Source organism: Panulirus ornatus, chromosome 21, assembly GCF_036320965.1.
Source record: "Panulirus ornatus isolate Po-2019 chromosome 21, ASM3632096v1, whole genome shotgun sequence".
NCBI classification, from domain to species: Eukaryota; Metazoa; Arthropoda; class Malacostraca; order Decapoda; family Palinuridae; genus Panulirus; species Panulirus ornatus.
Window position 1 is genome coordinate 8051390 of NC_092244.1, and position 23371 is coordinate 8074760.

The 23371-nt window shown below is 44.1% G+C and overlaps 1 protein-coding gene across 1 annotated transcript in view; it reads left to right on the forward strand.

Moving 5' to 3' along the window:
• LOC139756342 (uncharacterized) overlaps nucleotides 1–16361 on the forward strand; it is a 169513-nt gene extending 153152 nt beyond the window's left edge. Inside the window, 6 exon segments of the mRNA XM_071675700.1 lie at nucleotides 3234–3378; nucleotides 4348–4553; nucleotides 5198–6775; nucleotides 6777–7193; nucleotides 7196–15724; nucleotides 15726–16361. Coding sequence (XP_071531801.1) covers nucleotides 3234–3378; nucleotides 4348–4553; nucleotides 5198–6775; nucleotides 6777–7193; nucleotides 7196–15724; nucleotides 15726–16223 — 11373 coding nt within the window. The 3' untranslated portion in view covers nucleotides 16224–16361.
• Nucleotides 16362–23371: the final 7010 nt, after the last annotated feature.

Here is a 23371-nt window from a genome sequence, read left to right on the forward strand (position 1 = left end):
ATAAGTTCCCCAGTCTACCACTAGGGTCCTGACAGGGAGAACCGTAGAGAAATCTCTATATGATAGTGAATGTTTCAGATCATATCACGTACGTGGACAAATATTTGGACATTCAGAAGGATATGTACAGCATAAATTAGACGTAGATAAGAGCATGTGTCACCCATTTGGTCTGCCCACTTATGGAAGTATGCATATTTGCCAGAGTTCAGCGGCTGGTAATAAAGATTGTACCAGTAGTAAGGGAGGTATGCTATTGGCAGAGGTCATTATCCGTAGACATGCCTGCGTTGGGAGAAAGGACGAAGGGCACTGATGAGAGGTTTCAAGATCCACATTCAGTTGATGACGTCGACGTAGAAGGAACATTTTGATGGAGAGGATTTGATCTGATTGTGGGCTAACAAAGACTAAGAAAAGAGTGTAGGAAGATGCAGAGGAATGCTTTTGCAGTAGGGTAGTGAATGGATGGGACAAGCCGAAGGAAGAAATAGTGGATACATGAAATGTAAGTTAATGCAAGAATTGTAGGAAAGAGAGGTTGAGAGATGGGGCCCGAACGAGTGTAGAACTAGTGTGTGTTTTTCTGTATGTAAACACACAGGAGTAAAGACATGGTACATACAAACAAGGTTAAGACACAGGGCAACACGAGTTTAAAGCTCTTTCCCCGAAACACACAAATGATAATGACGCCATGGTGCTCCTGGGCTGTCGTCTGCCCTCATCCGGGGGCCAGAGGCTACAACAGCTGGTCATTAAACAGCCCTCCGCTAATGATACTGATTATCGTCAGGTTATCCTGGCTTTACAAGGTCAGAGGTCACTGGTATAATTTGACAGTGGGAAAAATTAGTAGACGAGTGAGTCGACAGTCGCTTGTCACTTGACCTCCCGCCCTGACAGGCACAACCTGTCAGCACTCTTTGGATCTGACTATTTGAGCCCAACTGTAGGACCCCTGGTATGATGATATGGCCCTTGACCTAACCCTGGAGGGTGAGGTCAAAGGCTAGGCCATCATACACCTCATGCTCAAGAATCGTACCAATGGAAAACAAGACACAGTCTTACTTGGACCTGAAACAGATCCACAATCGTCCCTTTGTATTGACTCAAGAGACACGCAAGCCCATGCTCTTATGTATCTCTATCAACAGCCCATATTCTGACCCTCATTCTTTTGAGGGAAGACCATGTGTTCCAGCCGAAGACACCTGGCTACGTCTGGTGTATCCGAGGGTAATCGCACCCAGACTGTGGTGGTGGTGGCGGGCAGGTGCGGTGCGAGCGACGAGACGCTCCTCCCGACCAGACACTGGCAGACAGACGCTTTCCCAAGGGTCACTGGATCACCAGGTTAGGGCTTCCTGGCTGACCTTGGGGTTACCCCCGCAAGCACCGCTCTTAAGCCTCGCTCACGAACGGCCCTCCGTCCCTGTCTCTGTCTCTCTGTCATGGAATTCATGGACGAGAAATTCGAAGATCTAAGTCATGGAGAGAGACGTGTGACGTAATGATGACACCATTGCAAAGGGCCATTAGGAAGGGATACATTCTCGGCGAAGACAGATATTAAAAGCCGAAGGAGGGAGTAGTCGTAATTCAAAAGCGAGAATGTGGAGGCCATGTAGACAGACTCGCAGTATCTGGTCAAGGAATGACGCGAGTGATAATGGCACATTTCACTAAACCAGATAGATAATTGACTGAAAAGATGGTCACTATACATGAAAGATACTGCTGTATTGTATTGTATTGTATGGTCACCACGAAGACAAGGAGAATGCATTGCCACACCAAACTTTCAACTTTTTCGCCCTTAATTTAGCGGTTCCCATAAACTCATAATCACTAGTAAATATAAATTATGTATCTATTTTTGTGTGTCTTATTTGGCCGTCAGTTGTGAGGGGCCAGTACCACAGTAGGAAGGGTTGCCAAGTAAGGGTAGATTTTTTTTTTTTTTTCAAGGATCGCCAAATTATGTCTAGCCCCGCGTCCCTGACTCTCCTCTCTTTTACCGTAACGTGGGGTTGGTTTCTCACGTATTGTTTCACCTTACCTGCTAATATTAGTAGACATTACTTGGTAAATTTTGGCTATTGGTTAATGATTGTTGGTTATTGATTAGTGATTATCGTGTGGGAAATCCGTGATTACATGTCGATGATTTGATTATTTGGAATCAACAGATATTTTTTGAGTTATTTTCTCTATGTATGTACTACATCAATCAGTAATAATGGCTTGAGGATATTATAATCTCTCTCATTAGCCAGTGCAGTGAGTATTATTTGCCTGTTGTTGTGTTTGACCGTGGGAGACAGTGATGCATTAGGAGTAACTGTAATCGGTCAAAAATTATTCTTTATTACTTGGTTATCATTACTTAGTGATGGGTTATTTTTGACAGATACTTTATTTCCATATGTAACCAGTTGGCGATTATTGTTATATGTTCGTTCAGTTGACACTCGTCGGTAAGTATTTCTCATAAGTTATTGGGTAGTAGCAGTTTGCCAGGACATGTAGGCAATAGTCGGACACCAGTGATCATTAATCGGGTATGAGTTGATAACCCGTGACTGTCATGTGACTATACCAACACTGTATGACACTTGGTCAACATCTGTTGTATGTTTGATAGAGCTTTCACATTAATGACCCAATTCAGTACCGTGAGTACGGTATACGAGCCTTGAAGATGACCGTACAGCCCTTAAGTTAAGACTACGGTACAACTGCTGATCTTTGGTCAGGCCACCATACCCAAAGGTCGTACCGTCGTGCTCAAGGGTCGTACTATCGTCCTCAAGGTGTCAGTGGGGCCACGATTTTTGCCCAATCCCTAAAATGTCACGAGAATAAAAAGCTGGTACTATCATGCCTTTGGTCATTAGGTAGATCTCTGAAGCACTGTACACATCGACACGGGAAAGCAACATGGGATTGTCAGGTTCGACAGGAGAAAATATAGGTTACTGCTGCCCACACCTAGCTTGATGAAGGTTGACGTGAGCTTGCCTTCCCCAGGGCCGCTCCTGAAGATGACCAAAACCCTAACCTGCAAACGTTTGCCAACCCTTCCCAAGATTCTCTGTACCTCTTACAACACAAAAAAAATCCCCTTATTTGGTTTGCTTTCTCCCGACATTGTCATAGCAGTGTGTTATAATGTTGTATGTGTTTTGGTAACACTTGGTCTTGTGACATGAGCGAGGTGTTTGCAGGAGCCGGCGGTGGTGGCGGTGCCCCTGCGAGGCCATGACTTCACGGGTCTGGGCTTCAACATCTACGGCAACATGCGCGATGGGGTCTTCGTCAAGGACGTCCTGCACCGCGGACCCGCCTCTGAGTCCGGCACCATCTCCCCAGGTGGGCCTCCTCCTGTTCCACTCCCTTCTGCTGGATCGCGCTCCCTTGGTCCACCACGACAGTTGATGAAGCTCTCTTGGTCTATTATAACCGATTTTTAACTACTAACCTCAACGACGAACCATATGTGACTGTGATTTTTACCCTATGTTTAGGAAAAAGCTAAATTATGTCTCTTATTTCAAAGTATTTCAGATGTATGTGAGAACAAAAATTGCTTATTCATGATCAGTCTAAAAACCTGCATTATTTTCTTTTACTGATGATAATCACAATACAAATGATAAGGTTATTCATTTGATTGAAAACAAAAACTTATATAACATTGCTCTGGTCAGTTCCTTCAAATGGTAAATCATATACCTTTGTTGTTATATGAACGATTTTATATTACCCTTGATGTGGGCAGGTGTGTGTGTGTGTGTGTGTGTGTGTGTGTAAACTTTTTCTTCTTCATTTTTGTATCTGTTTTCTGTTTTATTTTATGGGTATAGATTTTGATTTTAGAAATACCTTTTTCTCATTTACTGTTTTTAAAGTTAGTCAGGTTTTTTTAATCTTATCTCAGTAAGGTCTTCGTATCATTTATATAAACCAATTTATCAAAAATCATATCCAGATGGTGTAGCACAGTAGATTTATGTTTTCTTAGAGCGGGACCATAAACTGTGGGGTACATTAACGTGTGGGAGTAAGACAGGGTGGGTGTGGGAGGACAGAGGTGAGTAAGAGTGAGGGCAGTTTTGGTGTAGGAGAAGAGATGTGTGGGAGTAAGGCGAGTGTGGGTGGAGGAGGACAGAGATGTGTGGCTGTAACACAGTGTAGAAGTAGGAGGGTAGAGGTGTGTGGGAGTGAGGGCAGTGAGGGTGTGGGAAGACGGAGGTGTGTAAGAGTGAGGGCAGTGTGGGTGTAGGAGTGGAGGCAGTGCTCACGAGCCAGGTAGTGTATGGGTGTTTTTTTTTTCACCAGGTGACCGTGTGCTGGGCCTGGCGGTGAGCACGGAGCACATGGTGTACGAGGACGCTCTCACCCTCCTGAGCTACGCCTCGCCCTACCCGGTGCTCCTTCTGCTGGAGAAATCTGTGCCTGGCACCGACCGTCGCCTCCCTACTGCTTCTGCCGGCCGCCCAGTCCACCCTTTCTACAGAAGCCAGTCTATTGACGACCTGGCCAAGGTAGTTCGTTGTTTTGTTGATGATGTGGCCAAGGCGGGACACTGATCTGTTGACTTGGCCAAGGTAGGTCGTTGTAGGTCACTGGTCCGTTGATGATCTGGCCAAGTTAGGTCATTGTCATGCTACTGTCATCGCTCGGGATGTAACCTTCAGCAGGTAGCTGGGCTGCTACCTACTTCCTCAGTAGGTATAATTCTTGAGTATGACCAAGTGCAGATCAGTCAAAAAGCAGCTTAAAAACTGCATTGTGAGTAGTCAATGGTCTGTATGCCACAGTTTAGTGCCAAGTAAGACACGTGATAAAAAGTTTACTCCTGGCTTCGCCATACTAAACCAGCCATTATCACATGTTAAACAGTGCCATCCTGTAAATTCATAAGTAATTCACATATTTCTCATTTTACTGTGTTATTCCCTCTCTGTTATCATAGCCATACTTGAAATAGGATCTTAAGAAGAATCAGTTTTATGATATTTTTGACACAGACGCTTCATATATGTCTTAGACTCATATCATCATACATTACAGAAATTATACAACAGCCAGTAATGGGCAGTAGAGCAATTAACATCAAATGACTTTTTCTATGAATACTTAAGTTTCATGAACAAAAATGGGTTGAAACCAAGTTGAATATTTCCAGATCGGCAAGGCGGACATGTCGAGGGTAAGAACAGCGCGAGTCTCGAACGCTGGCACCTGCAAGGCAGAGGCGTCCCGTCCAGACCTGGTGGGCGGGATGGAGCTGCCGCGCCTCAGCATGACTGGAGGTCTTGGTCTCCCCACAGCAACTATTGCTGGCTCCAGGCTGGATGCTACCCTCGTCAAGCGGGAGGCTCCAGAGCGACACTCGGAGCGTGCTATCGACGTTCCCGGCGCTGTGGCGGGCCAACTTTCAAACACGATAAAAACTGATATCCCAGAGATTCAGTCGGAAAAATCTGACTCAAAGCTAAAATTCGGTATCAAAGTGCTGCCGGACCTCACGGGTAAGGTGTCTATGCCTGACCTGGACTTGGAGGCTGGAGATAAGGCTCCAGTTGAGGTCAGCAATTCCTCGCTCGACCTACCACAGCCACAGGTCACCCTTGAGACAGAGGTTGATCCATCCATGAACGCAGGGGAGCTCGAGGGCATGGATGTCGCAGGTAAAAAGTCGAGCGGTTTTAAGTTCGGGATTAAACTTCCGCAGATGAAGTTCAAAGACAATGACGTGGAGGTCGAGAGTAACAGGATGAGTGCTAAGCTCCCGAGCATGCCTGAGGGTGGACAGATAGGAATAGTGGGCGAAGAGAATATAAATGTATCCCTTCCTGATGTTGAGGTGTCTGGCAGGAGTAACGTAAACCAGAAGATCGCTCACGAGCCCAAGACTGATGACGAGAAACAGAAGGCCAAGGGTTCGTTTGGCGTTGGCTTTGGCTTCAAAGGTTTTGACCGAAGTCAAGATTCCGACTCAGAGAACGTAGATGAAGCAGGAGCGAATGCGAATGAAAAAGCCTCCAGATCTAAGGGCATGGGTAAGATGGATTTCAGTTTTGGCTTTAAGGGCTTTGGCAAAGATAGCGATGATCACACTGCCGCCTCAGACGAAGAGAAAGTCAAGTCAAAGAATACCATTGGATTGAACATGGATACACCAGACGTCCATGGCCCCGAAATAGACCTCGAACATAGAACTTTAGGCGATGGTGGTGACGAAAGCTCCTCGAAAACTAAAGCAGGATCAGATTTTGGCATCAATTTTAAAGCCCCAGATATATCCCTGCCACAGTTTAGCCTCAGGGGAGGCGCCAAAAGTGGGGACAAGGAAAACCACACTGATGGAAATGACGCGAATGAAAACAGCAAAGACCAGAATGACAAGAGTGCCTTTGGTCTCAAGATTACAAAACCTGACATAAGCCTACCTGATTTCAGTTTTAGAAGAGGAAAGGAAAATACCGAGAAAGATAATGCCAGTGAAAGTGATGGTAGAATGATAGACGTGGAAATGCAGAATAACGCCAATTTAAGCTATAAACCTGGAGAGGTTACCCTACCAAGTGTGGATATACAGACTCGTGACAAGGCCAGAGCTGATGGTGACTCGGACGATGACGGTGACAGGAAGAGCAGAGGCTTCGGCTTTGGCCTGAAGGCTCCTGACATAAGCCTTCCAAGCTTCAGTTTGAAAGGCCGAAATGAAGATGAACGACAGCCACAAGACGTAGGCGACAAGTACCGAGGAACGAGCTGACGCCGGGAACATGAGAGACATCCAGGTTGGAATACAAGGTCCTGATGTTCAGCTGCCAAGCGTACATTATAGTGGAAAGGCAGAAGAGAGTGGGAATGAAGAGGAAAAGGAGAAAATGTCAGACGATGAGGGGGACAAGAAGAAGAGCAAAAAGAACAAAAAGGGCTTCAGTTTTGGGTTCAAAGCGCCCGATTTTAACTTGCCAAGTATGAGTTTGAGAGGTCGCGGGGAAGGGGGTGGGAATGAGGAAGATCACTCAGATAACGAGAACAGCAAAGGTAAGAAGAGTAAAAAAGGTTTCAATATTGGATACAAAGGTCCGGACTTCAGTTTGCCGGGTGTCACTCTAAAGGCACACGGAGAGAAGGATCAAACTGAGACGGAAAAGGAGTCAGAGATGAAACCGACAGAACAAAACGTCACGAGGAAGGATCCGACAGAGACATTAGGTTGAGAAAGGACATAGATCTTGAGCTGAAGGGACCAGACATTCGTTTCCCCACTGGTGATATGAAAGCCGGTGAAATCGACGTAGATTACCAAGAAGGAAGCGAAGATGCTAAGCATAAAGATAAATCCAAGAAGGGTTTTGGTTTTGGATGCAAAGGACCAGATCTAAGTTTACCAAGCATGAGTTTGAAAGGTCATGGGCATGGAGATGATAAAGAAAAAGAAGATTCGGACAACGAAGACGGCAAGAGTAAAGACAAGAGTGATAAGAAAGGCTTTAGCTTTGGGTTCAAGGGACCAGACATTAGTTTGCCTAGCATGAGCTTGAGAGGTAGTGGGCGTGAAGGAAAAGGAGAATCAGATGATGAAGACAAGGACAAGGACAGAAAATCAAATAAAGGCTTTAGTCTTGGATTCAAGGGTCCAGATGTTAATATGCCGAGCATGAGCATCGATCATAACCATGGCAATAAGGAGGAAAATGATGTATCCGAAGACGGAAACAACCGTGGGAAGGATACCGAGTCGAAGAAGGGCTTCAGCTTTGGAATAAAGGGTCCGGATTTTAGTTTGCCCAGCATGAATCTTAAAGGCCGAAGTCATGAAGATGAAGGACGACAAGAGGATGAAAAAGGCAGTAAAGAAGATGATGACGATAAGTCAAAGAAAGGTTTTAATTTTGGATTTAAGGGTCCTGATGTGAGCCTCCCCAGCGTTACTTTGAAAGGTCGCGGGAATAGAGAGGAAAAAGAAGACTCAGATGAGGAAAACAAAGATGAGAAAGCCAAGAAAGGTTACAATTTTGGATTCAAGGCTCCTGATATTAACCTACCCAGTATAAGTCTGAAAGGTCGTGAACATGAAGAGAAAGAAGACTCGGGCGATGACGAGAAAGACAAAGACAAGAAATCGAAAAAAGGTTTTAGTTTTGGCTTTAAGGGGCCTGATGTCAGCTTCCCTAGCGTTAGTGTGAAAGGTCGTGAAAATGAAGAGGATAAAGGAGACTTAAAGGGAGATGGCAGCGACAGTGATAAATCAAAGAAGGGCTTCAGTTTTGGATTCAAGGGTCCAGAGTTTAGCATGCCCAGCATGAGTTTAAAGGGCAGTGAAGGAGCCAATAAGGAACCATACGAAGAAGATGAGAAAGACAAGGATAAGAAGTCGAGAAAAGGTGTCAATTTTGGATTCAAGGGTCCTGATATCAGCCTGCCCAATGTTAGTCTGAAAAGTGGGCATGGAGAAGCCAGTGAAGAATTTGATAAAGATAATAAAGATAAGGATGATAAATCCAAGAGAGATTTCAGCTTAGGATTCAAAGGTCCGGATATTCATATGCCAAGCGTGAATTTGAAGGGCAGTTCTCATGGTAATGAAAAGGACGTCAGAGAATCAGATGACGATGACAAAAACAATGACAAGAAACATAGAAAAGGCTTCAGCTTTGGATTAAAAGGACCAGATTTAAGTCTACCCAGCATGAGTCTGAAGGGCCATGGAAATGAAGAAGAAGAAGAAGAATCACCAAGTAATGATGGCAAAGATAAGGATAACAAGACGAGGAAAGGCTTTAGCTTTGGGTTCAAAGGTCCTGATATTAATCTACCGAGCCTCAGCGCCAGCGGAAATGAGCGTAGAGATGAGAAAGTTGAGGGAGCTTCAGACGATGATAGAGATTACAGTAAGTCGAAGAAAAATTACAGCTTTGGCCTGGAGGGGCCAGATGTAAGCATACCGAACGCAAGCTTGAGAGTTACAGGTAAAACTTATGAAGCTGAAGAACAAGAGACTTCAGAAAAAGAAGATAAAGATAAGAAAAAAGGCAGACAAGGCTTTGGACTTGGATTTAAAGGTCCTGATATAAATTTTCCAAGCATCAACATGAGGGGAGATAGTCATGGAGATAAGGAAGAAAAAGAAGATTCTGATGATGAAGACAGTAAAAACAAAGACAGAAAATCTAAGAGAGGCTTCGGTTTTGGAATAAAGGGTCCAGATATTAGTCTACCGAGCATGAGTCTAAGGGGTTCTGGGCATGGAGATGTAGAAAAAGATGAATCAGATAATGAGGATGATAAGACGAAAGAAAATAAGTCAAAGAAAGGCTTCAGTTTTGGATTTAAGGGCCCAAATATTAGCTTTCCCAGTGTTGGTGTGAAAGGCGTCGGGAATGGGAGTGAGGATGAGAAGGAAGCATCAGACGAGGAAGATAGGAAACACAAGGACAGAAACTCAAAGAGGGGCTTCGGTTTTGAGGTTAAACGTCCAGACTTTAGTATGCCTAGTCTAAACTTGACTACCAGTGGAAAAGCGAAGGATAATGATAGAGCTCAAGGAAGTAGTTTGGACAAGGAGTTGAGTGTGGGCATTAAAGGTCCTGACGTTGATTTCCCATCCATAAATGTGGGAGTCACTGGTAGAGTAGAAGATACCCGGGAGATGGATGCTGTGACCAAAGATGCAGTGAGAAACAGTGAGTCTGTAAGCAAGGAAATTTTTTATCCTAGTCTAAAAGGGCCAGAGGTTGACCTTCCCACCGTGAGCTTTAAAGGCCAGGGGCATAATGATGAGAAGGAAAACTCTGATGAGGATGGTAAAGATAAGGAAAAGAAATCAAAGAAAGGATTCAGTTTTGGATTTAGAGGTCCCGATATTAACCTACCCAGTTTGAGAGGTCGTGGACATGGAGATGGAGAAGACTCGGAGTCAGATGAAGATGGGAAAGACAAGGAAAAGAAATCGAGGAGAGGTTTCAGTTTTGGGTTAGAGGGGCCAGATTTCCCCATGCCGAAAATGAGCTTGAGGGGCAGTGCCCATGGTGAACTCGAGGACAAAGAGTCAGATGACGAAAATGAAAGAGACAAAGATAAGAAATCAAAGAAAGGCTTCAGTTTTGGATTCAAGGGCCGTGGACATGGTGATAAAGAGAGAGAAGACTCGAATGATGAAGATGAGAGAGGCGAAAATAAGAAATCAAATCGAGGTTTCAGCTTAGGATTTAAGGGACCCGATGTCAGCTTGCCTAGTTTTGGTTTGAAAGATCACAGACGTGGCGGTGAAGAAGAGAAAGAAGAGTCAGATGCTGACGATGATAAAGATGGGAATAGAAAGTCGAGGAAAGGCTTCAGCCTTGGACTGAAGGGACCAGATGTTAGTTTCCCCAGCATAAATGTGAAAGGGCGAGAACACGAAGAGAAGTATAGGGATGACTCGGATAATGAAGATAGCCAGAGTAAAAATAAGGAATCAAAGGAAGGCTTCTCATTTGGAGTCGCCCGTCCCGATATTAGGCTACCCAGTGTCAGCTTAAAAAGCCGTGGCCATGGAGAAGGTAAAAAGGAATCGGATGATGAAGATGGTAAAGACACGGATAAATCATCGAATAAAGGCATCAGTTTTGGATTTAAGGGTCCTGACTTTGACTTCCCCAGCCTGAGGTCGAAAAGCCGCGAGCATGAAGAAGACAGTAACGCGTCAGGCGATGAAAACAGCACTGGAAAAGAAAAATCGAAGAAAAGCTTCAGTTTTGGATTCAAAGGTCCTGACGTCCATTTACCCAACATGAAATTCAGAGGCAGTGGACGCGAAGGTAAAGAAGACGAAGATTCAGGCGATGAGGATCATAAAGACAAGGATAAGAAATCGAAGAGAGGCTTCGGTTTTGGGTTCAAAGGCCCTGACATGAACCTGCCCACTATAAGCCTGAGAGGTCGTCGGGAAGGTGACAGAGATGTGGAACCGAAGGCAACAAATCCAGACGAGGAAGAGAGGATGAATATGACAGACAAAACCTTCGTCGTTGGTCTGAAAGCTCCTGAGGAACCTTTCCCTTCAGTGGATGTAGGGGCTCGTCTGCAATCGCCTGGCGAGACTGAAGAAAGAAAATCTAAGGAAAATGAAGATAGTGACTCAGAGAAAAAGTCATCAAAGACAGGGTTCAGTTTTGGGTTTAGAGGACCTGATATGAACTTCCGTCGTGATGTGAGCAAAGATAATGAGCAGGATTCAGATAAGGAGGGAAGCAAGAGCAAAGACAAAGGCTCCAAGAAGAGTTTCAATATTGGATTAAAAGGTCCAGATGTTAGCTTCCCAAGCGTGAACCTGAGAAGCCACAAGCATGGGAGTGAAGAGAAGAGAGAAAATGGGTCAGACGATGGAAAAGAGAACACTAATGAAGAGACTGAATCTAAACGAGATTTTAGCTTTGGACTTAAAGGTCCTGACATCAGTTTTCCGAGCATAGGAATGAGATCTCGAGAGGAACAAGGCAAAGATGATGAGAGGGACTCTGACGATGGTGAAAAAGGCAAAAAGTCAAAGAAAGGTTTTAGCTTTGGCTTTAAAGGTCCTGACATAAATTTGCCCAGCATCAGTTTTCGAGGGCATGGCGAGGATGGAGAAAAAGAAGAATTGGACAATAAAAAGACAGACAATGAAGACAGGAAAAATAAAGAATTTGCTCTTGGACTAAAAGGACCTGATATTAGTTTCCCAAAAGTCGGCCTAAAAGCTAGTGGTCATGGAGATCTAGAGACCAGGGACAAAGAGAATATGACCAACAGAGAGTTGAATTTAAATATGAAGGGTCCTGAAGTGAATGTTCCTAGTGTAATCATGAGTAGTCAGGAACAGAGAGATGTAGAGGTTTCAAATAACGATAAGATTAGCAAGGAGAGATTCAACCTCAGTTTTAAGGGACCTGATGTCAACTTCCCCGAAGTGGATGTTAAAATGTCTGGGAACAAAGGAGTAATGAGTGCCCTCGAGAATCGACACCATGAGGATGAGTTGAACCTAAGAGGGGAGCATATTGTAGGCATTTCCCTTAAAACTCCTGATGCAACTTCACAAAGTTTTAGCACTAAAGGCAGCATGGTTAGTGGCAATGCTGAAATGACGGTGGATAAGAACACAAGCTTAAAGTTCAAACCTCCCAGTATGACTTTGCCAGCAGTATCATCTGGGTCAGTTAACGTCGCCAGCCACCAAGAAAGTGTAGCTCATTTGCACGGTCAAAACATTAATGTGAACGTTTCTAACGCCACTCCTGCAAATGCCCAGCTGAACTTTGAGCACAGTGAACATAAGGTCGATCTCGGTGCTGCCAGGAAAAATGAAAAGTCAAGTATAGGTTTCAAACTCAACGCTCCTGACTTCAGTCTACCTGACTGGGACATCCAGCAAGGCCAGAAGAGTAAAAAGACCGAAAAAGTGGACACCTCAGGCGACCACAGCGTCGTCGTCGATTCTAAAGAAGTGGGCATTGCGTTTGGGAAGACTGTTCACTCTCGTGCCACTGGAGTGGGTCTCGAGATTGAGAATGAATTCCAGTCTCGCAGCGTCGCTGTTGAGGCTCAGGATATTGACACCGAGTGTGACTTACCAGAAGCAGATATTGATTTGAAGAAGGGTAGAATTGATTTACCAGAGGTAGACCTACAGTCAGAGGCCCTTCAGGGAAGATTTCCAGGCAAGAGTTCAGACCGAAACCGCCCAGAGGCCGAGGGCAACACTTCTGTCATAGAAGTAGAGAACGCAAGACTCTCGCCTGGGTTTGGTATGGCCTTTGGATTCAAAGGCTTCAAAAAACACATCACTCTTGAGTCTCGAAACACTGATGGACCGGCGTTGGATGTTGACGGTGAGCAGAGCGCCATAGAATCACAACTTGAGGGTCCCAGTCTGGCCATCCCTGAGGGTACTGTGGCTGCCATGAAGAAGGAGATATTGCAGGCAGCCAGTGATGTCACAACACAAAGCCGACTGTCTGCTGGTGTAACAGGAGATGCATCTTATAAAGGCGATGCCGTCAGACTACCAGAGAGTGAGACGTCAGTCACAGTCTCTGATAGGTTGCAGGTCAAAGGGGGCAAACTTACAGCTACGACAGACATTGGACAAGTCAGAATTAAAGGAAATGCCCCTGCCACTCCGACTGTAACAGCAGAGGAGGAGGAGGTAGACAAAATGAAAGTAAAGTCGAAATCAAAGGAAGATGAAGATGACGATAAGATGAAAGTGAAGCACAAATTCGGACTTGGGTTTGGATTCCGAGGGTTCAGCCGATCATCAGACAGCGAGGACGACACGCGAGAGCCAACCTCCCTCACGCCTAACCCTGACCGACCTGAAGTTAAGGACGACAAAAAGAAAGGCCGGAGTAAAATGAGCTTCGGATTCAAGGGCTTTTCACGATCATCCGACACAGAGGAGGAGCACTCGGAGAAGGTCTCCGAGGTACCGATGGACAGAGACGGTGAAGACGACAAAACTCGGCCCAAAGTAAAGGGCGGGTTGAACTTCGGATTCAAGGGGAGAGGCAGCAGGAGTTCTGACTCGGAGGACAACAACGACCAAGAACGAGTGGGTACCGACCCTCACGCTGAGACGGGAGGCATTAAACAGAAGTTGAAACCCAGCCTTAGTTTTGGGTTTAAGGGCAAAAGCAAGAGTTATGACATGGAGAGCGGGGAAGTCGAGACAGAGGTTGCTCGACGGGAACCAGAGGTTGACGAAGAGCACAAGGTTAAGAGCAGGTCCAGTCTCAACTTTGGCTTAAAGGGCTTTGGGAAGACTGAAGGCAGATATGACATGAAGTCGGACTCTGAAGGAGGGGAGGCCGACGAGAAGCGATCGCTGGACACGCGTGGAGACGATGCTCCACGTACCAAGACACAAAAAGGACTGGGCTTCACATTTAGGAACAGGAGCGGTAGAAACACTTCAGACTCTGAAGGTCTTGAGGTCGAAGAACGGGTCGATTATGATACCCGTGGCGGCGAGGAGAAAGTTAAGGAACACAAGAGCAAAGGTCTTCGGTTGGGGTTCAAAGGCTTTAAGAATTTGAAGGGCAAGATCCAGACTGAAATCAATCGCATGCGCCACGACAGTCACTCCAGCGACGATGAGGCGACGCGAGAGGGGACTGTCAACGACCATCCAGGAGCGGCCGAGGCAAAGAGGAAGAAAAACTCCAAGAAAAAGAAGGATAAAGACAAGAAAAATAAGAAGGAGGAAGAAGATATTCTCAACACTTCCGAGGAGAACGCTCTCGCCCTAGCAGCTGCGGCCGCAGCGGCCAAGGACAACAGGAGAAAACGACCCGAGAAAGTAACAAGTTCCTCTTCATCCAGTTCTTCGTCCAGCTCTGACGAAGAGGACGAAACGCCCACGGATATGAAGAAGAGAAAACGCAGCCGGGGACGAGGCCGGCAAGTGACCACGGGGATGTCAGAAATAACCATCAACGAACGACCTGTCGACGTTGAGGTGAATGAGAAGATTGAATCATCAGCCCGGCAGGTGGATGTTGTTTTACCTCATTTGATGACCACAGTGGAGGCATCGCAGCTGGATGACGCTGACATTCCATCCAAGCGTCGTGCTCCCGAGCCCCCAGCACAGGTGCCTATTCCTGCCGTTCGGAGTAACGTGATCGTACGGGAGGTGAAGTTGAAATCATACCAGCCTCCCTCAGGAGCACTGGAGGTAGAGGAGGTCATGCAGAGGACAGTGGTCGAGCGACGGGTGCCTTCTATGACCCTCCACGATGCAAACTCCATCGCCTCTGACAGTGAGGGAGAGCGAGCCATCATCAGAGCCGATATAGAACCAATCACGGCATCCACGCCAAAACATCTGCCGACCGACTCGGAAGAATTAAAGCGAAAAGCTGCTTCTCTAGGGGATCTTTCACGCTTGCACACCGAGCCTGAGACAGTTAGTCTCATACTGGAACGCGCTATGTCCTTAGATCTGACGCGTGCAGAGGCAACAGCCGCCGTGGATAATGCCCCTGGCCTCCACCGTCCACGTCGCTTGCAGCTTCCAGATTCCTCCGCTACGTCCATAGAGGAAGAGGCGGTAACAGTGGGACTGCGGGTGGACGGCGGAGCCGGACTGCGGCGAGCAGAGCAGTGGGGCACGCTGGAAGACGCGTTGCTCTTCAGAAGAAATAGCAATGGCAGTCTAGCTGAGGCTGTGTCTCCTCGAGTAACGGAGCCTGAGGGGGAACCCGTTTCCCACATCGAAATAAGCGGCTCCACTTCCATCACAGACATCTCAAGCCAGTGGGTGACGGCCTCAGAAACCTCCAAAAACAGCATCACCTTCCAGCATAACAAGGAGAGTGAGGAACAGGAAGAACCACCAGCGTTGCCCTCCACACCTGCGCCCGTGGGTGGCACCACCATCACGTTGCTTGACGGCGACGCCACTATCATGGGCGGTGCCGTTGAGGTCACGCCCATGACGACAGCGGAGGATCGTGTGGTAGTGGTGCAGGCCCGGCCACCCACGCCAGAGGAACGGAAGATCAGTAACTTCAGCGTTCAGCTCCGTCACGTCACGTCACAACAGATGTCTCCCACTCAAAAGACGGTGACGAGCAGTAGCTGCAGCAGCAGCCGTAGTAGCCTCAGCAGTGACAGTGAAACAGACGGTGTGGGAGCTGGTACGAAGAGAGACGGAGTGACAGTGACAGTAGGCGCCGCGGGTCAGCAGCGTGGACATGAGTCGCTCTAGCTCTTCGTCCCTGCCGCCGCCAGTGCCGCCCAAGCCACGCATATCGCGCACCCAGTCGCCGCCCCAGCTGATGATGGCGCACCACGAGCCCGCGCTGGTGACCGTGAGGGAGAACGGTGCTGTGGTGGTCTCCACCGACAACCTCACCCACCTTGAGGGAGTCACCTCAGAGCACTTCACCTCTGAGAACGTGACCATAGAGACGGTCAACATCGGCGGCGACACCATCATCGTCGACTCGCCGGAAAACGGGAGCAACTTCCCCGCCTACTTGTTGCGCACGGGCATGGCCAGCCTGCCTCAGAAGTCTCTCACCCAGATAACAGTGGACAGCGGAGGATACACGGTGAACGAAGGCGGTGCCCTCAGCCAGACGCTGATCATCTCCACACCCGCACACCCTCACCACTCCCCGCCCGGACCAGACTCCCCGCCTCCTACACTCCAGCCGCCACAGTAACAGCCGGCGGGGCTAAGGTCAGTCAATCCCCTCCCGGGTAGGCTGGCTGCTTTAAGGTTCATGACACAGGGCGGGCGGCCCTGATGAAGACTTGCTGTTGCCGCTCATGGCGTGCATCACTCACCATGACCTGAGATGTCGGCGGGGAGGGAACCAAGTCACAGCTGGTGGTCACACAGTACCCAAAACAACGAATAAAAAAAAGAAAGAAAAGAAATCGTGTCCGTGCGGAACGCGTTGTGCTGCTGCTTGTTTATGTCAAGGTGCCTGAGGTACGACGATGTGATGCACCATCACTGGTGTGTATTGGGGTTGACCCTAATCGTATTCAAATCAAATGATTTCTATTTTGAGATAATACGTAAGTTCAAATTTTTCTTCGCAATTAAATTCTAGATACAACCTTTTGTCGGTAAGGTTTACTCTTAAGGCTGTTGGTAAAAATAAATGTATGGTATACGATGAGAATAGTTAAAAAAAAATGTAATTGAAGCATTTAATGTCATTTTTAGATCGTAACAATGACCTCGTAATCCAAGCCCATGCATTGTCAGTTTGAAATTGAAATAATACCAACTCTTCACCTTCAAAGCCAAAGCTTCTCTTTCATGACCACTGCATGTAGCTGCCTCCCTCACACAGTTTTGACCAACCCTCGAAGTCACACTATTTGCTCAAAGCTCGCCATCTTCGAATGGTTTCGGCAGCGCTGAACGTCCGTCTCATCTTTGCTGGAAACATTATTATTTTTTTTTTCTTCTCTAATTTCTTTATGAAAAACATTTAGGTTGTAGAGTAGGCCAGAGCTGTTCCTTGGCGTTTTTTGTTGGACTGAAATAAACGAACGAGTGACATATATATAGCCTGGCCTTGTGGTGTTTGCGTACTCTCCCATCCCATCCTCCGGGTGCTACGTAGCCCACATGTGGGATAGCGTCGTCCCAGGTGTGGGCCACATCCCACTGGGAACAAGAGAGAGAGACACACACCTGTGATCGGTGGTGGTCCCGGGATGCGGTGCAACTTAGGAGTAACGCGGATGGGTCCAGGATGCAATATGACCCTTAAGGTACAATTATTTTCGTGTGATTATGATTCTATTCGGGAGACTTTCTTGATCACTTGTTATTTTATAGAATTGCAGTGGCTGGTGCTGCCTGCAGTAGCCCCTCACCCCTGAGAAAGTAGACTCCAAGGGGTGATATTGCACTTCAAATGTAGCCCCCTTACATGTAGGCTCGCCCTGAGGGTGTGATATAATCCTCCAGAAGAAGGGTTGGCGCCCTGGTTGTGAAGTAGCCCTTTGGGTTTAAGGCAGCCCTCAGGGTGTGATGCTTCCCCTTTGGGTATAAGGTAGATCCTTTGGGATATAAGGAGGTCAGTGGTTTGAGGTTGTCCCATGCAGTAGTGTGTGTGTGTGTGTCTGTGTGTGTGGGTGAGTGGTTCTCCAAGATAAAGAAGTTGCCACCTGGGTCTTAGGTCGGCCCTTAGACCCGACAGAACCGCCCACTAGACGCGAGGTTACCCCTGAAAGAATGAGGTAATTCCACTGGGGTGTAAATCAACTCTTTGGTTGTAAGGTAGCTCGTAGATGTGAGATTACCCCATTCTCCTGGATGAACAGTAGTCCCTACGTAACCCCTCTATCCCCCAACCTACCCTCCGATTGAAGTGTAGTCCCCAGATGAAAAGACACCCCTCTGGATGAAAGGTATCCCCCTAGATGTGAGGTAAACTCCCCCCGAAACCTTTGGCTAAGTGACTGCCCTCTGGGTGTGAGGTGGCCATGGGCAGCGCCCCCCCAGCAGCCCCCCAAACTCTCCGTCCATTACCTAGATACCTCTCTTGTGTTGTCAGGCTTTACAAACTTACGCCTTAAGTTTTATAATCTATTTTTGTTGGAATTTTTTTTATTATATTTTTACTTCGGATGTTATATTATTTTTTTTCTCTCTCTCTCCTCTCTCGAGTCTCATGGCCCTTTGTAGATCATGAACAATTGTTTGTATTTTTATATTCTATGCCATGTATATTGGTTACAGGTTTGAAATCGATGACACTGTAATGAACTGTATTTAATATTTTCTCCGTTTTCTATTGGGGTGTGTATATAAGAGTAACTAATAGTAGATTAATCATTTTTACCCATAGTAATATTAATATTAATTGTAATGATATCAGTAATGATAACAGGTTGAAATCAGCTCATGAGGTATGTTAAGGGAGGTGCCATACAAGGGAACGTTTGTTATCGTAGGCTGTGAACATGACGATGCTGTTTGCTGATGATGATGATGTTGTCCCCCCGTGTCCAATTCATCACTCGACTCCTAATGTTAGCATTAGGCCACTAAAACGCTAAATGTGATATATATATTATTTTTTTTCTCTTGCTAAGCTCAAGTGCCAATAGCAATAGATTGAGAATGTAGCGATGTGATGTTGACGAAAAGCAGTGTCGCGATACATTAATAAAAAATGAAATTAGATGGTGAATCTGTGTAGCATAGATTACTGTTTACAATATGTATATACTAATGGGACGTGCACAGCAATGTCAGGTTATTACAGCCTTTACTTCTCTTTTTCTCTGCTGATTAGGTAATTATATATATATATATATATATATATATATATATATATATATATATATATATATATATATATATATATATATATATATACATATATATATATATATGGATTTAAGAAACCTGAAAATTTCGAAAAATCATTGTACCTCAGCTGATGGGACTGTTATCAGACTTGTAATGTATTTTTTCCAGTATTAAACAAATCTCATTCTGAACCCTCAGTAAATGAACCAATTAGTAAAACGAAATAATAATCCTGCTCTGAGATATCAGGCAAAAATAGAACATTTTCTCATTAACGGAACATACGAGTTAGATATTTTTGTAATATATATGCAGGGTAAATACTGCACATTCGATATTATTCAACGGAATTACAGGAGGGTTTTTAATTTAAAAAAAAAAAAGTATCACCTTTTTGCATGAAACTCAAACACGATAACGGAAATTTCTGTATTTTTTTTTTTTTTTAGAAGGTCTACATTGCTGTGGCCTCCGTCGACCAATTGCTTCCACCAGAATACTGTAGCTTAATGTTGTGTTTCTCGTGTTCGACACAATGCCAGTTACTTCTTTTGCTCTGTTTGATTGAGGAGAATCACAGGTTTTAAGTTGTTTTAAAGAGGAACAGAGAAATCATTACTGAAATTAGTGTTATATATATATATATATATATATATATATATATATATATATATATATATATATATATATATATATATATATATATATATATATACGTATATATAGGTGATGCAAGACCCCTCTTGCTTGAGGTTATTCCGCGGGTATAGAGTCGCCTTTGGCGAGGCTGCATCATCGTCAGCTGGAGAGAGTACTGTATAGTCTCGTCAAAGAACTTTTCGCCTCAAAGGAGTCTAGCCTGTCCCTGCAACTGTGTGCAGCGCAGCCTTGATGTTGCATGCTCCCTTGGACAAGTTGTCCCAGGGCTGTATAGCAGTAATGATTATATATATATATATATATATATATATATATATATATATATATATATATATATATATATATATATATATATATATATATATTCCTATGAGTCCACGGGGAAAATGAAACACGAAAAGTTCCCAAGTGCACTTTCGTGTAATAATCACATCATCAGGGGAGACACAATAGTAGAATCCCTTATACCGGGCTCCTTCAGGTTCAAGGCTGAACTACAATCAGTGGGCGGGATATGATGGAATCCCTTGGAGTTAGGAGTTCTTCGATGAGGTTGTGCTGTCTTCACTCCACTGACAGTACTGCCAAAGGAGATTGAACTCTTTGTGTAACCACATTGAGGAGGAGCCCGGCAACATATATATATATATATATATATATATATATATATATATATATATATATATATATATATATATATATATATATATATATATATATATATGACGGAGTTTAACTTGGCATTTATCGCAATAAAGTGTATATGTAGGTTTCGTAATATGAATAATTTAGTTATTTATAAGAGTGTATAGCTGTCAGATCTTACCCATTCCTTCAACCTGATCCTATATCTCTGTTATGATGTTGCCACTTGCCAACCTTTAAAAATCTCACATCATAAAAGTATTTCTGATGTGTCGGTAATTAGATTTTACTTAAGGTCGAAAAAACATTTACTGATACACTTTTTCATAATGCCTAGCGTGATACATGCATAAAAACTCACGGAATGTTGGTATACTTAATATAATTTGTTTTCCTGGACTGGAAAAGAACCCTGGATGATTGTATTGGGAAAAAAAAATATAAAAGGAATATTTATTTAAGATTATGCATGACGGTTAGAGAATAATTTATTTTTACGTTTGTGATTAGTCCATTAAACCCTTTGAGCATGTCAATACGATCCTTGAGCATGACGATAGCTCGGCCTCCTGAGTGGACCCTTGTGGGTTAGGTCGAAGGCCAAGTCTCATACCTAGGCTTGTGCACCATCTTGCTTATAGTGTCGTACCGACGCTTTCAAAAGGGCGAAGGTTTTTTCTGCATGATAAAGTAAGGTGACGCTTTGATAAAGGAGTACTAAATTACTTCATTGTGTTGTTGGTGGATAATGCCTGACAGTTATAGAGAATATATGAGATATAATTTTTTTCATTAAGTAATGAACTAACATTTTATACATATATATATATATACGTATATACATATATAAATATATAAGTTGTCTGTTATCGTTGTAATTTGTTTTATATTCTATATACAGCTAATATCAATGTATGACATTGTGGTTGTGTAGTACTATAGTGTAATCATAAATATATGCTTAACAACTTTGTCTATAATAAATATATCTGTGAGTATAGAGCTTTTTGATTAGCCTCAAATGACCAGTATGTTTCATAAGACATTTACTGAGTGCTTTGAAAAGAGAAATCACCTTTGAAAAGGAAAACGGATTGTGCTCTCAGATGGTATAAATGAACCTGGACATTAATTCCATCCTCCTCACCTTGTTCACCATCATTCTAACCACCCACTCCATCATTCTAGCCACCCTCCCTTCCATTCTAACCACTCTCACTGTCATTCTAACTACCCACACTTTTACCACCATTCACACCACCATTCTTGAATTTTGGCACTTGGAATATCGTTCGAAAACAAGGACAGGCAATTGAAAAGTTTGGTTTAATGATAATAACACTCATAGAACAACTAGCAGAACAGGAGGGGAAATAACAATATACCAGGATGGATGTCCACAGAGAACATAACATCGGCTATGAATCAGTCAGGCCCATTCACCGTTCCTCATCTTTGCGTTTAGTCAACATACATAGGGACCTGTGGGGTAAGCTCTCCACCAGTGTAAATACCTTTATAATGCATAGATATTGACACACACACACACACACACACACACACACACAACATAGAAGTATAGAGTTACGAGACAGCAACATGTGTAAAATTCTATGTAACACACACAAAGGGACTGCATCAGTTTACAAGGGGACCTAGTCAAATTCCATGGTTGGTGAAATTCAGTCCGAGTGAATGTAAAGCAATGAGGATGGGCCACAGTGGAAGAAGTCCTTAATATGAATAGTATATATCTGGAAATAAGCGTCTGGATGTTATAAGTGAGAGGAATTTGGAAGATGACATCTTCCCTAACCTGACGCCAGAGTCCCACACTGGGAGAACAGTTGGGAAGACGACTGTCTGCTGGCAAACATGAGAGTAGCTTCAAGTATATGGACAAGGAAATGTCTAGCAAGCTGGTCGTATTCTAAATAAGGTCAAGATCAGAATATGCTTGAAGAATACATAGATCTAATAGAAAAGGTCCAGAAGAGAGCAATTACCAATTGGTGAGTGTGTGTGTATACATATGTAGGAATGAAGTGTTATATATTTGCGAGGACAATAGACGGAGCAACACGAATGTAAAAACTTTCTGCTCGTAAAACACCAATCGTAATCACACACACATACACACTCACACACACACATTTAACTCGTAGGTTTACTATGGAAGAAAAGGGGATCAAAACATTGATTAATACATTAGCCAGCCATAACAAGACAAAGACAGACGGTAAACACCTTATAAAGAGAAGCCAATGAAAGAAAGCAAACATGTCATATCCCGCAAAATTCAAATGATAAAGGGGCAGGACATCCTCATGTGAGATCCGTGGCTCCAACCAAATTGCGCCATGTCTAGAAAAATACCGACATGCCTAAAAAACTTCAGCCATTATGCTAAACATATTTCAAAAACGTCTTGAAGCCTAAGAAAATTCTTGTATTCTTTTTAGTGCCTTCATTACTGACTTAAAATTCATTGTACTGTTGTGGGACAAAACCTCAAAATAAGTTTTATTTACATGTGAAGGTGCCTGTATTACAGCTGTACTGTCAAAATATTGAATTAAAGTGCTTGACACCATATGTATACTGAAAATAGAGTTCGCTAATCTTGTATACTTTCTTCGTGCTATTAATTTCCTGCCTATTTCAATCAAAACGGATCCTATAATCAAAGAAAACGACATTCCAAGCATCTAGCCTAGACTCCTCTAGCGCGTATTTCTTGCTATAGTGAAACCAAGCCATCCTACGCCATATATATTACATGTGTCTACAACCAACAGCATTAACTCTGGCCATACTGATTTACTGTTATGGTGTTCCCTTGCTTGATTGTACTTGTACTTCCAAAGCCAAGACGTAGCCTACGTCTGTATTAAAAGAATCAAACGATTTCCTAAATTGGTTGGGTAAACAAATTCTTCAAGATCCTATCAATAAAAAATCTCATATATATTATAATTTTGCTATAGTTCCTTCGAAACAATTCCTAGAAGGAAATAATTGATAGCTTTAAAGGAGCCCCAAGTGTACCAAATAGAATCAAATGAAACCCTATTAAAGACAAAATGGCCATTATTTATTAATCATATCCTACTTATCGTGATAGTATATGATAATAGAGAAACAACAGATATCGAATATTTTCAAATACTATTCGATTTATATTTATTTCAAAATCTGAACCTTCATTTGACGGTTTAGTTTGTC